The sequence below is a fragment of the Mustela putorius genome, unplaced genomic scaffold (genome assembly GCF_011764305.1).
Source record: "Mustela putorius furo isolate JIRA1106 unplaced genomic scaffold, ASM1176430v1.1 tig00001332_pilon_pilon_pilon, whole genome shotgun sequence".
Classification (NCBI taxonomy): Eukaryota; Metazoa; Chordata; class Mammalia; order Carnivora; family Mustelidae; genus Mustela; species Mustela putorius.
In genome coordinates, this window is record NW_025421696.1 from 197,383 (window position 1) to 212,774 (window position 15,392).

The window sequence follows — 15,392 nt, forward strand, 5'->3', positions numbered from 1 at the left end:
AAAGGCACTGAGACATGAAAGAGCATGGTACTGAAGTGTTAGCTCCATGTAGGCAAGGACATTGTCTGTCTTTCTCACTGTTATATCTCCAGGATATATCATAGGCCTGGCTCACAGTAGGCACTTAGTACAGTAGGCACTTAGTACATATAGTGGAAGGAATGGAAGGATACATGAATGTGTGAATGCCACTATAGAGAAGCAGGCTTGAACACAGAATGTTTTGGTGAGAGAGACAGAATATGAAGCAGGAGAGGTAGAGAGGGGCCAGATAATGGAGGGCCTTGAATTCTCTGTTAAGAATCTTAGACCTTATCCTCTATATAATGGGGATCCAATGAAGGTTTTTTTTTTTTTAAAGAAAGACTTTATTTATTTGACAGAAAGAGATCACAAGTAGGCGGAAAGGCAGGCAGAGAGAGAGAGAGAGAGGAGGAAGCAGGCTCCCTGCCGAGCAGAAAGTCCGATGCAGGGCTTGATCCTGGGACCCTGAGATCATAACCTGAGCCGAAGGCAGAGGCTTAACCCACTGAGCCACCCAGGCACCCCTCCAATGAAGGTTTTAAGTAGGATTTCAAAGTGATCAGATTTTGTTTTAGATAGAATAATCTTAAGTGACAAGAAGGGGCGGGTGGGGAAATTGTGAAGGAGACACTATCGGTACAGAGACAATCCTTCTGATTTCTAGTCCCCTGATCATTTCAGTTATGATTCTCTTAATGTACTTCAATTTGTCTCTAGCCCACCCGGAGCTGATAACAATAACTAAGGTATGGTATATCCTGCACATATTATTAGAACCATGTGTATAGTGCCTCATGACCAGTACTTTTTTTTTTTTTTTTACATGCTTGGAAAAATACAGAGGAATGGAGTAGAGGTAATTTGCACAAACTATCTCACCATTTATCATTTTTCCTTTTCTTTCTCCCTGAATATAAACTAAATAAAAGTAAATATTAGTTATCATTTTGTAAGACCAAATGAGGGAGAACCAATGACAAACACAGTGCTTGTTTGATAAATACTTATTGACATCAAGTGCTTACTCTGTACCTGACACTAGTGTTCATTAATCATTGCAACAACCCTTGAAGACAGGTGCTGTTATTATACTAATTTTAAAGATGAGAAAACTGAAGCTTTACAAGTGAGGCATTTAGGAGATAGAATTAATATGTCTTGCTGATTGTTTGGATGTGAACTTTGAGGGAGTGAAATTACTCAAAATGATGGCCAACTTTCTAGTGTGAGCAACTGATTTTGCACGGTTGTGCTGTTCACTGAGGTGGGAGTAGAGGAGAAGGAAAAACAGGTTACAGGAGAGGGTAGAGTGGAAATGTACTAGGTCATCTGAGGACTACATTAAGTTTTAAGTGCTTGAAAGAGATGCCCAGCTGTCATTAAATATTTCAGTCTGGGTTACAGGAGTCTTTTCTGGGCTTCCTATATGTGGGAATACTCAGCATACAGATGATAACCAAATCAGTGGGGATAGGGAGATTACCCAAGAAACGTGTGAGCATAGAGCAGAGCACTATGGGTCATGAGCATTTCAAAAGAAAATGAGGAGGTGCCATAAAAGTGGGAGGGGAATGAGGAATGTGAATCATCTTAGAGATAAAAGAATAGAAAGTGCTATGAAGTGAATGTTTGTGCCTCCACCCAATTTATATGTTGGAGTCTAGCTCCTCAATGAGATGGTAGCTGGAGGTGGTGTCTTTCTGAGTTAATTAGGCCAGGAGGATGGAGCCCTCATGAATGAGATTGCTGCCCTTGTAAGAGATGTGTGAGAGCTGATGTCTCGCCTTCATGTAAAGATACAGCAAAAAGACAACAGTCTGTAAGTCAGCAAGCAGGTTCCCGCCAAAACTTAACCATACCAGTATTCTTGTCTGAAACTTCCCGGCCTCCAGAACTGTAAAAAATAAATTTCTGTTGTTTAAGCCATCCAGTTTGTGATATTTTGTTAAAGCATCCCATACTAAGAGGATTTAAAGAGGAAAATAATCAATGTAAAATCCTGCAAGTATGAAGTATGGTAATTGTTGAGAAGGGTCTATTGTTTTAGCAACACAGTTGAGAATTTTGACTGGAAAAGAGAGATGGGAAAAAGACCACAGGTTAAGTTTGTGCGGTGACAGGTTTTGAGGGGTGTGGAGTTGAGAAAGGTGACTTCGGAATGTTTTAGATGAGAGAAATTCTGCCATTCTTTAAATGCTGATAATAAAGAGCAAGTAAGCAGGGAGCCATTTGAGGAGTCATGAGAAGGAAGGGTTCATCAGTGGAGCTAGACTTAGCTGGCAAGAGAGAACAGGAATGTGAAGGGGAAGGGGCGAGGAGGCTTAGATCAAACGAGAGGAGGCGAAGGAGGAACGGTTATTATTTTTATTATTATTGCAAAAGAATGGGAGAAAGGATTATTGAGGGATCTAAGGAGGTTAGGAAATTTCGTGGCGAAAGTAGGGAGCTCCTGAGACACGAATTCTACTTTGTGCAATAACAGGAGACGTTACCTGCTTAGAATAAGCACAGAGATGTCGGGGCAAGCTACGCTCTTCATCTATCCCACCGACTCAACGCTGGTGAACTCTTTGTGGCCCTGCATCCTTCCTTTTGCCGGAGGAACCCCCTGATGATGTTTAGCACAAGTTATTGACTGTGAGACAGACAGGGCGATACGCCAGTTGGAACTACCACTCCCAGAATGCAGTGCGGCTACTGGGAAGTGCCGGGGCTGGGAAGGCAGCAGGTCCCGCCCTACAATCCATTTTCATTGGAGGAACGCTCACATTCCCAGGAGGCCGCGCGCGGGCGGGGCGCTTTACGCGGAAGCCGGTGGCGTCCGGTCCCAACCTCCTCCGGGAGCGGGCAGTCGGTGGTCCGCCCCTGGCTTACGCCGCTCGATTTTGAGCCTACGCGCTCTTAGGGGGTGCCCGGACAGGTAAATGGTACAGGGCGCGCTCGGCAGAAGGCGGGGAGACGGCGGCGGAGGGAGGGCAGAGGTGTGGACGAGAAGGTGGTGGGGTGGAGTGAGGAGGCAGTGCAAGGGTGACTTGGGCTTCTCTGGTGTCGACGGTTCGAATTGTCGGGCAGGTTCAGTTTTGGCGAGCTGCGTTTTGTGCCGCTGAAAACGTCTCGAATTAAGGAGTGTTAGAATGCGTCACTTAAGTTGTTGCAGGAGGGAGAAATGTTAACTTTCCCTCAGTTCGCATTCTGCGAGACCTTTCTTTAGCCTTTGAATCTTGAGATTCAGTCTTTAGATCTGAGTGTTCTAAAAACTAATCTCTACGCCCTTGTTTTGATGACGTCACTTTTGGGTTCACCTACTTCTGAGCTCCTTCGTGTGTTTGTACACCTCCGCGTGCCCTTCACCACCATTGTTTCATTCCTCTTCGGTTTGGATAAGGACTCATTATCTCTACCCAAACCTATTTCCACAGCTTCAGACCTGTATGTTATTGTAATAATTGGCCAATATTTAACAAACTCAGACCATGTACTAGACTCTTTCGTAAATGTCTTACATCTCCCTCTCTCATATCCACCCGCAAATGATCAGTTGTCAAGTCTTTTTCTTTCTCTTATTAATTGCGCTCAACTACCTGTACCTCCATTGTTCCACCCTTAATCCGAGAGACCTGTTAGGCCTTGGAATAGCTGTGGCTGAGAGCAGACTCACTCACATGTTTAATAAGTATTTATTGAACAGCTAGTATGTCCTAGAGACTCTTCTAAGGTCAAGGGATATAGCTAGAAACAAGTCGTAGATCTCTACTCTTAAGTAGTTTACATGTTTGTATGTGTGTGTGGGCGAACAGGAATAATCCGGATGATGTGATGTGGTAGTGATAGTTAATGCAAAATAGAACAGGTGGTTGACTTGACAGGGTAGGCTCCTATCCCCAGAAAGTCAGAGAGATTGAATTTGATCTCAGAAGAGCACCATAAAAGAATATTTGTAACACCAGCAAGAATACAGCAGATCTGTAACCAGACTTCAGGCTTTTCATAAACACCTCTTCTTTTCCTCTGCCATATCAGTATTTGTTCTTCATTCTTCTGTCTCCTCCAAGGTTATTACATCAGAATTGGTGGTTTATCTGTCATTGGATTATTTCCTCCTAAAACCCTGACAGAAAGTTGGGGATTAGAATAGATTAAAGCAGTTGAACTGTTTTATCTTAATTAAGGAGGTAATTTAGTAATCAAAATATCCTTCTTACCAGGTCTTACTGAATATAAAGTTACTGTTGTTTAAACCAAAAAATGCTGAGTATTCATTCATTTATTTAACAAATATTTGAGGGAAAATTATATGCTATGCACTGTGCTGGGCACTGTGAGCTGGTGAGGATAAAACAAACTTGGCCCTCTCTTCCAGAGGAGTAATTATAACAGTATGTGGAGGAAATTCCTAATACATAGGCTGACACCTGCATTTTTTCTTCACCCAGTGAAATAATCACAAACCTCTAAGAAGTCTGAATAAATTTATACATTTTTAGATTATTCACTAGTAACACTTTATTGCAGTTATTTATGTCTGTCTTTCCCGTTGTACTATGGCTTCCTCTCTTACTGGGCTTCATATCTCCGGTGTCTACTCCTTTGGCTGTCATATACTAAATCCTCAAAAAATATGTGTTGAACTGAATTAGAAAAACAATTTGATCCAATACATTAATCGTTTCATTTACACAGGCCTTCTTTATAAAAGGTCATTGTACCTATTCCTAAAACTTCTCATTCACCAAACGTGGACCATTCCATCTCATCAGGCCGGTTTACCTTCCCTGGTTTGTTCTCACTTCTGTGCCTTTTGTTCCATACCTCTTCCATAAAATGTGTTCCCATCTCTTTCCCGAGCACTTTCCATGCCCCCTTCCCATTTAACTTAATGGGCCAATTTCATAGTATGTGAGGGTAGAAGCAATCTAATGTTTCCTTTGAAACATTCTGCTAATGAACTGTTGCAAGGATTAACACAATACATTCCTTTGCAATAATATAAATAATGATTCAGAATGCATTTTTTTGATTTTGTATTGACTGTTAACCATGTGCTATGTGAGAAGTTAATTCTTCCCCTTTTTTTCTGTTTGGACAGTTACACAACCTTTATTCATATAACACGTTTTTAGTGTCATTTGGTTTCCATGTAATACAGACACATCTTTAAATATTATTTTCTCCTTAGCCTGAGATAATTATTATTTTGTCCCTCTGTCACTTTCTAAATGTCAAATCTTAATTCTTCAAATAAAAGGTTTCTATTATGCAGAGATCTTTCAGTTACGGTAAAAGATAAATTTTGTTACGGTAAAAGATAAATTTTGTCTTTGATTAAAAAACACAACAGGAATACAAGAGTGCTTGAGTCATGATTGTGATTATGATTTTAGGATGTGCCAGCCTAAGAGCAGCCAGATATGGTTCTAAGACATTAAAAATTCGGCACTGTCATTTTAGAGAATTTCTTACCTCTTTGGCCTTTATAATGCAAATGCAGCATGGAATTGTGTGTCATCATTTATAGGGTATACATGTATATCTGGAATATTAACAGACATTTTTTAATGTTATCAAAATAAGAATATAGAATTTAAAATATCCTAAGAACACATAGACTTGAATGTAGAAAAACTGATTTGGCCTTTTTCTTTACTCAGTTCCCTAAAACCATCTTCATTGTCTATTTGAAGATGCCTCCACTGAGGAGCAGTGTTTTCATTGTTGCTGTGCTATATGTAACTTGTTCTTTATTTTTATTTTTATGTATTTTTTTCTAGAGAGGGACATGGGGAATGGGGAGCAATCTTTTTAAGATTTAGTTATTTGAGAAAAAGAGAGAGAGAGTGTATGCGTGTGCGGGCGTGCGCGCGCACGTGTGTGTGTGTGTGTGTGTGTGAAGGATAGAGAAAGAGAGTGTCTTAAGCAGACTGTGTGCTGAGTGTGGAGCCTGGCACACTATGACCTGAGCCAAAACCATGAGTTGGTTGCTTAACCAACTGTGCCACCCAGGTGCCCCAAGCAATTTGTTTTTAACACAGGTAATCCCTTACTTACAAATGGATATATTTCAAAAATTCCTTTTTAAAATTTTTTTTGGCTTTATGCCTTTTTCTTTATAAGTAATGCTGTTCAGGGCATTTCAGTTATTATGTCAATTGGTAACATCTTAATCTTCAATTTGATGGACTTGAAAATCTTCACAGTTTAAAAAAACTACATCTAGAATTCTCAGTTGGATTCCCCCATGACATATCTTTTTTTTTTTTTTTTTAATCCTGGCAACTGAAACAAAGGTGTCCTTAGAATCTTCTTGTAGAAGTAGAAACAGGCCTTTCTAACTCCAAGTTGTTGGAGGTGGCCCTTCTCTCTATGGACAGGTTTCTAATGAGAGTAAGGAAAGAGTGGTATGAATATATGGAGAGGGAAGAGGAAGAATGATTTGGGAGGAACAGTGAGGTTCTCAGATGTTTTGTGTCCTCAAAAAAGATACGTTGAATCTTGACAGATGGTACCTGTGAATGTGACTTTATTTGGAAATAAGGGTCTTTGCAGGTGTAATTAAGATGTAAGTTAAAATGACGGTCATAGTGGAGTGGGTGTCCTAATAAAAGAAAAGACCCAGAGATTTCTGTATGAAAACGTGGACACGCATGAAGAATACCAAATGACTGTGGAGGCAGAGATTGTGAAGTGCTGCAGCTGAAAGCCAGGGAATGCCAAGGATTGTCAGCAGACTACCCAAAACTAGAGAGAGATAAGAAAGGATTGTCCACTATAGATTTCTGAGGGAGCCTGGCCCTGCCGACATCTTGATTTTGGGCTTCTGGCCTCCAGAAGTAGGAGACAATAAATTTCTGTTCTTTTAAACCTTTGTGGCTTTTGATACTTTGTCAAGGCAGCCACAGGAAACTCATACAGGATTCTTAGCAGGAAGGAAGTAAAGCTGGGATAACGGCTCTGGGACCAAGCAAAGCTTCAGTAAGAGAATGGAGGAACAGTGTTGAGACACGACTTTCCTTTATATATCATTTTTTTCCCCTTCTCTTTCTTCTCTGGCCTATCTTTTTCACTCTTTTTTTCTTGCATATTATATTTATATAGCATTTTATGGTTTATTACACTTTCACATACTGCTAGTAATTAGCAGAGGCAGGTTTTCACTTTAAATGTAGTATTCTTTCACAGTTCTTTCTATTCCAGTTTTCAGGCGAAATGAGAAAAACAATTATCATATGATCTTGCTGATACGTGGAGGAAGAGAGTAAAAAAAGAAGTAGGATGAAACTAGAGAGGGAGACAAACCATAAGAGACTCTTAATCTCATGAAACAAACTGAGGTTGTTGGGGCAGGGGAGGGATAGGGTGGCTGGGTTATGGACATTGGGGAGGGCATGTGCTATGGTGAGTGCTGTGAACTATGTAAGACTGATGAATCACAGACCTGCACCCCTGAAACAAATATGATATGTGTTAATTAAAACAAAAGGACATTACAGATTCAGGTGATGGGGATTAAGGAGTACCCTTGTGAGCACCAGCTGTTGTATGGATGTGCTGAATCACTGAATTATACATCTGAAACTAATTTTACACTGTTAACTGGAATTTTAAAACTTAAAGGATATTACAGATTCTATTGCATGAGAGTTACAGTGGGGGCACATGAGGCTTGATAATAGGTGACGTTTTTAACAGTCTAGAAGAGAGTAAGAAATTCCTATTACTGGCATCTGAAAAGAAAGTTTCTGTTGCTATGTACCTGATATTTAACAGGTATGTTTTAATTGGGCGCTGATTTTCTTGAACAAAACACTGCTTCCCTGTAAATACATCCATTGTTCCTAATTATATTCCAAACAGTGCACTCCCTGTTCTGGGTGACTGTACTTCATGTAAACTTGAAGGCTATTGTCATATTCCCTCTAAGTCTTCTTTTTTTAAATATTTCTAGTTTATCTAGCTATTCTTCAAACGATAGAATGTCCAGGTCCCTTACCCATAAGGTTGCCCTTCCATCCAGTCTTGAAATGCTGTACTGAGAGTTGAACTCAATATTCCACATATGTTCTAACCAGCACACAGGGTATAATGGTAATAGTACTTAAAAAGATCAAAGCACCCTATTTTAAAATGTGATTTAGGATTTAAGCATTTTAAGCAACTACCTGATGTTAGTTCATAATGAACTTACAGTCCACTAAGACACTAGATTTTCTTTTTTGTATTGTTGCCAAATTCAGTTTTCTTCTTGAAGCTATTAAGGTACTGAAGCTGCTACACTTTCATCTGTATCAGGGACCATATAATTTCTCATCTCTGTTTCTCTTTGTGTTATTGTTCCACTCTACTGCATATCTCTTGGACTAACCAATGACTTCCTTCTTTATAAAATTTCAGTGGCTCTTTATAGTCTTCCTACTGTGCATCAGTAAACACAGATAGGAGCTGACATGTGTTCCTTCTTGACACTTGCTTTCCTTTTGGCTTCCAGGCCACCACAATCTTGTGGCTTTCCTCTCACTTTCTCAGTTGGTCCTTCTCAGTCTTCTCTGTGGGTCCCTGTTCTGTTCATCTGTCTTTCCCTCAGTTATTTCTTGTGCCTTCAGTTTTGTCTTTAGTTTTCCCTTAACTTTGATTGTGCCCTGTTTTTTTTTTCTATATGCAAAATGTCTTCAGCAAATAGATCATGTTTAAAATGACAGGTATAGATGAGCTCTTCTTGGGATGAGAGAGCATAGAACCAAGACCCATGGAAAGTCATCATTTGGAAGTCAGTTAGAGGAAGAGGGCTCAGCAAGAAAACAAGGAGCAGCCAGACATGTGGGAGTGTTTGAAGAAGGAGGGTTAGTCAGCGGTGTTGACTATTCTTAAGAGGTCAGGTAAGTGAGAATAGAGAAGTGTCCACTGAATTTTGCAGCATAGAGGCTGTTGATGATCTTAGCAATCATGGTTTTGTGGACCGTTGAGGTCAAAACCAAGTAAGTTAAAGAGTTAAAAAGAAGTAGAGAAGCAGAGATAGTGTATAGACTATGATTTTAAGAAATGGAGCAGTATCTGGAGCATGTTATAGGGTCAGTGAGGCTTTTAAAAAAGATCGAGCGAGTTAATGTATGAGAAAATGATTTGGAAATTGTAACTTACTACATATGTGTAAAGAGAAATCCAGAAAGAATATGGCTAAGGACACAATTCTGAGAAACACCCTCCTTTAGAGAGTGAAGAAATCCTGAGAGGTGTTCAACTCAAGACACAGATGAGTACTTCTGCTTCATGTGCGGTGTTTCAGTGCTGGGATTCCAAGAAGGAATCTCTGGATTCCCTGACTTCAGGCACTTTGTGGTCGGTAGCTGTGTTTCACAAAATATGGTTAAGTGAGTCACCTGCATCTAAATAGGCTTGTCTTAAATATGTTATTCCAGGGTCTTACCTCAAGTCTACTGATTCAGAATTTTAGGTGATGATGCCAAGAGTTTGAATTTTTAACAGTGACTGTCACTCCTCCACCCACGAGAACTCGTTCACCTATAGTTTAAGAACCACTGGCCTGTTGGATGGAACTGAACATGTTAAGAAATAACATTGAGTTGAAGAGTTAGTAGAAGAATAGGAAGGTACTTGGACATCTCTTTTTATAAATTTATACCATTATATAAAAGAAATGGGGCTGTTGGGTGGAAAAATAGTACAAATACATTAACATGAGAAAAATAACCTTAAACTCTTCCTGTGTTGTTTTAGAAATGTTTTGTTTATGAAGGATCTTAACATAATTTAAAGAACCATTCCTCTTGTGGAAGGTTTGGGTTCTTTTCAGTTTGTTTCTATTATGGATAATGGCTTTATAATAGAGGCAGTATATACTGATGGATAAGATTATGGGTTCTAGAACCATTCCGCCTGGGTTTGAGTCCCAATTTTTATTATTTACTAGTTCTGTAATTTTAGGCAAACTGTGTAAGTTATCTGTACTGCAGTTTGCACATTTTAGTAGAAGTATCATAATAGTGTGTAATTTAATTGATGTAAGCATTGAGCGAGTTAATAGTTGTAAAGTGCTTAAAATGGTGCCTAATACACAGGCACTTAATAAATATGGGCAAGGGGAGTTAGAGAGGAGAAGGGAGTTGAGGGAAATTGGAAGGGGAGGTGAACCATAAGAGACTATGGACTCTGAAAAACAATCTGAGGGTTTTGAAGGGGCGGGGGGTGGGAGGTTGGGGGAACCAGGTGGTGGGTATTGGAGAGGGCACGGATTGCATGGAGCACTGGTTGTGATGCAAAAACAATGAATACTGTTATGCTGAAAATAAAAAAAATTAAAAAAATAAATATGGGCTATTAATATTGTTAATATGTATCTTTCTGAATCTAGAGTCAAACTTCTGTTGAACCATTAAGATAAATTTTCAGGGTGGGATTATTGCATATGTGGAATTAAGAAACAAAACAAAGAAAAAGAGACAAAAATCAGATTTTTAAATACAGGGAACAAACTGGTGGTTGCCAGAGGGGAGGTGGGGGGGATGGGCGCAATAGATAAAGGGGATTATGAGTCCACTTATGGTGATGAGCAGTGAGTAATGTATGAAATTGTTGAATCGTTGTATTGTACACCTGCAACTAATATCACACTGCATGTTAATTATACTTCAATAAAAAAAAGGAAGAATCCCCTCTTTATGTCCCTTTACTGTTTATGGTAATTGCTTTTCAAATGGTGATATCCAGTTGTGCTGTATAATTTGTTAATGCACCTTATCTATCAATGTGTGTATAATATATATGTTACATTTTATATATACACACGTGTACATATTTTGTGTGTCTCTCTATATATCAGTATGGTTTAGGGTTGTAAACTTGTACAAGACTGTGACCTTTTAATTAAGCCTATTATTAAGTGTTTTGCATTAATATTATAGCATCTTGGGCAGTAGTGTCTCCAGGTACCCAAACAAATGGAAAGATATTCTGTGCTCATGGATTGGAAGAATTAATATTTTTGAAATGTCCACACTACCCAAAGCAATATTCAGATTCAGTATAATACCTATCAAAATACCAATAGTATTTTTCACAGAACTAGAACAATTAATCCTAAAATTTTACATGGAACCATAAAAGAACCTAAATAGCCAAAGCAGTCATGAGAAATAAGAACAAAGCTGAAGGTTTCACAATCTCAGATTTTAAGATATATTAGAAACCTTCAGTAATCAAAACAGTATGGTGCTGGCATAAAAACAGACACATAGATCAATGGAACAGAATAGAGAGCCCAGAAGTAAACCCATGATTGTATAGTCCATCAATCTTCAACAAAAAAGGCTAGAATATACAACAGGGAATAGATAGTCTCTTCAACAAATGATGCTGGGAAAACTGGACCACTGTCTTACACCACACACAAACTCAAAATGGGTTAAATACCTAAAGGTGAATAACAAAACCATAAAACTAGAAGAAAAATAGGCTGTAATTTCCTTGACATGGGCCTTAACACCATTTTTCTAGATATGTCTCCTAAGGCAAGGGAAACAAAAGCAAAAATAAACTATTGTGAATACATCAAAATTAAAAGCTTTTGCACAGCAAAGAAAACCACCAACAAAACTAAAAGGCAACTTACTGAATGTGAAAAGATATTTGGCAAACGATATGTTCATAAGTGATTAGTATCTAAAATATAAAAGAACTTATACAACTCAACACCAAAACCCTGCACATAATAATCCAATTAAAAAAATGGACACAGGACCCAAATAGACAGTTTTCCAAAGAGAGCATACAGATGGCCAACAGACACATCAAAAGAGGCTCACCATCATTAACCATCAGGGAAATGCGAATGAAAACTACAGTGAGATACTGCTTCACACTTGTCAGGATGGCTAGTATCAAAAAGACAAGAAAGAGGTATTGGCAAGGATGTGCAAAAAAGGGAACACTTGTGCACTGGTGGTGGGAATGTAAATTGGTGCAACCACTGTGGAAAGCAATATGGAGCTTCTTCAAAATATTAAAGATAGAAATACCTTATGATTCAGTGATTCTACTACTGGGTATTTACCAAAAGAAATGAAAAACTTACTTGAAAGAATATATGTACCTCTATGCTTATTGCAGCATTATTTACAGTAACTAAGATACAGAGGCAACCCAAGTGTCTATTAGTAGATGAATAGATAAAGAAGATATACACCATATATACATGCACCATATCTTTATCCATATATACATATCCATCTTCTTTATCCATATATATATATATATATATATATATGGAGATATACACATACAATGGAATATTATTAGTCATAAGAAAAAATGAGCTCTTGCCATTTGCAACAACATGGATGGACTTAGAAGGTATTGTGATAAGTGAAATAAGAAGCAAATACTGGATGATTTCACTTACATGTGGAATCTAAACAAATGCTTAAAATACCTGAAAAGCAGAATCAGACCTGTAAATACAGAGAACAAACTGATGGTTGACAGAGGGAAGGGGGATGGGCAAAAAGGGGTGAAGGGGAATGAGAGAGATAGGCATACATTTATGGAATGAGTAAGTCATGGGAATAAAAGGTACACCATAGGGAATATAGTCAACGTGTTGTAATAGTTCTGCATGGTGACAGATGGTAGCTACACCTGTGGTAAGCATAGCATAAATTGTAGACTTGTCAGATGACTGTGTTGTATACCGGAAAGTAATGTAACATTGTGTGTGAAATATACTTCAATTAAAAAATAAGTGAATATTGGGGCGCCTGGGTGGCTCAGTGGGTTAAGCCGCTGCCTTCGGCTCAGGTCATGATCTCAGGGTCCTGGGATCGAGTCCCACGTTGGGCTCCCTGCTCAGCGGAGAGCCTGCTTCCCTCTCTCTCTCTCTCTCTGCCTGCCTCTCCATCTACTTGTGATTTCTCTCTGTCAAAGAAATGAATGGAGTCTTTAAAAAAAAAAATAAGTGAATATTGAAAAAATACCGTTTTCAGGTAGATGTTGGTAAATGATGATTTTCTTTTGAAAGATCTTGTCAAAGAAATATTCTAAGTGTTGTGTGTCTTTTTTCCTTTTGATAGATTGAAGCCATGGCCATTCTTTTTGCAGTCGTCGCCAGGGGAACGACTATCCTTGCCAAACATGCTTGGTGTGGAGGAAACTTCCTGGAGGTGACAGAGCAGATTCTGGCTAAGATACCTTCTGAAAATAACAAACTAACGTACTCACATGGCAAGTGAGTTCTGCTCTGCATGGGTAGAGGGTGAAAGAAGTAAACTGTGTTATAATCAGAATGATAGAAAACTAGAAAACAAGGTTCTTGGTAGATAATTTGAATAAACAGTAACCTTTACCAGCTTAGACAATGGTCTGTTCTACTCATTATAAAGTTGAATTTAAATTATTTTCATCATCAAAGTGATATTAATATTTTAAAGAGAGGTATGGTAATGTTACTTGTAAAAAATAACTTTGTTATAGAGCTTTAGGATATGTGCAACATTATACAGATAAAAGATGTAATATTCCTATGTTCATTCTTTCAGTAAATATTCATTGAGCACTTGACTGTTTCTGGGTACTGTGCTTGGTGCTGGGGATACAACAAGAAATTACACAATATTTGCCCTCATAGAGGTTATATAGTTTAATGGAGGAGACAGTCGAGTGCATAGATAATTGTAGTAGATGGTGGAAGGTAGTGCTAGAAAGAGCAACTGGTGGAGAAGTATGGAGTTAGGGAACTGCAGGTGGCATTCTGTGACTGGTGCCCAGCATGGTGAAAATAAAGCTGAAGAGACAGGTAAAAGAGCAATCATATAGGGTCTCATAAGCCATGTTAAGAGATTGACTTTCCTTTGTGGGCAGGCACTGAAGGTTTCCAGCTGGGTTGTGACATGGTCAGATTTTGCTTTAGAAAGATCACTCTGGTGGCTGGTTGGAGAATGGATTGGGGAGGGCATAGGTGGGAAATCTTAGCAATCAGATAAAAAGTGCCTCAACATTCCTCATCAATACTTAAAAAATTTTCGTTATTTAACCTATCCTAATTTCCTTAGTTCCTATCTCAGAAGGAGGTTCTTATTACTTTCCAAAGCTAGCTCCTTGTATAATTTAGGATCTAGGCTAGTCTAAACTACCATAAGAGAGATACCCAAAATACAGTGTTACTTAAATGAGATAGCTGAGAGAGGAGTACTTCCAGGCTTCTGGGGTGGCTCTGTCATTTTCAGTTAGTGTCTTCAATTAGCTCTGGCCAAGGCAGCTCCTTTAGTTCTTGTTAACATTGCATGCCCGGTATTTTTTTTTTTAAGATTTTATTTATTTATTTGACAGACAGAGATCACAATCAGGCAGAGAGAGAGAGAGAGAGAGAGAGAGAGAGGAGGAGGAGGAAGCAGGCTCCCCGCTGAGCAGAGAGCCCAATGTGGGGCTCAATCCCAGGACCCTGGGATCATGACCTGAGCCGAAAGCAGAGGCTTAACCCACTGAGCCACCCAGGTGCCCCTACATGCCCGGTATTTTTAAAGGCAAAGCCAGAAGTAGGGTAACATTTTATTGTTCAGAAGTTTTGGCTTACATTTTATTTTTCTCTGCATAGTTATGTAGCTAACCTAGCTGGAAGGGAGGCTAGAATTTGTCATAGGTGTGCAGCTGTATATTTAGCTAAAATTCTGTTACTCTACAAGAAGTTACAGGATATTAGGAGACAACTTGGAATCTTCCATTCTACTCTTTTGGGCCTTTCAAATATCTGGGTGTACTCTTCTCAAACAAAGAGCACATATCCTCTCTGTAGGAGATGGCTCTAAAACCTTATCTGGTCACTGTCTAGTTCAGAGAGTCTGGGTGACAAACAGTCTTCTCCATAAGGCCCAGGAGTGGCTCCTGTGACTTACCATGAAGAGAAGTCATATGTTCTTCCTGCTCCCCCTGCCCAACCCAACAGACAGTGGTAGAAGTAGAAAAACATCACCAGCATCGAAGTTACAAACTCACATTTAGAAAAGGGAAGAATGAGAAACACATAGAAGTCACTGCTTCCTAGCAGTGTTCCAGTAACTACTTCACAGCAATTTCAAAGACTCCCTATTCTGATCTTGGAGTGATTAGTGGTTCTGGTTCATTGGAGGAACTCCCTTGTTTTTTCTCCCTGAATCCTGGCTTTGTTCTCCAGGAGGCTCTTCCTTGTCCATTATCATCTGGCCACATCCAAAATGGGTGTTAGGGTGTCATCTTTTGGAACTATGCAGGTTCGGTGGTCTGCTGCCTGCTGGTATAGTTTAGAGGTCCACATGTCGTTGGGGTCAAATAATTCCAGCTTCTTGTGAGTATGGCTTAAGGCGTTTTCAAAAACTTATTAGGCTTAGGTC

The 15,392-nt window shown here is 39.2% G+C and overlaps 1 protein-coding gene across 1 annotated transcript in view; it reads left to right on the forward strand.

Moving 5' to 3' along the window:
• Positions 1–2,805: 2,805 nt before the first annotated feature.
• Positions 2,806–15,392, forward strand: part of VAMP7 (vesicle associated membrane protein 7) — a 43,732-nt gene continuing 31,145 nt past the window's right edge. Inside the window, exons 1-2 of the mRNA XM_004779279.3 lie at positions 2,806–2,944; positions 13,101–13,255. Of these exons, the coding sequence (XP_004779336.1) occupies positions 13,110–13,255 (146 nt within the window). The 5' untranslated portion in view covers positions 2,806–2,944; positions 13,101–13,109. The remainder of the gene's footprint in view (positions 2,945–13,100; positions 13,256–15,392) is intronic.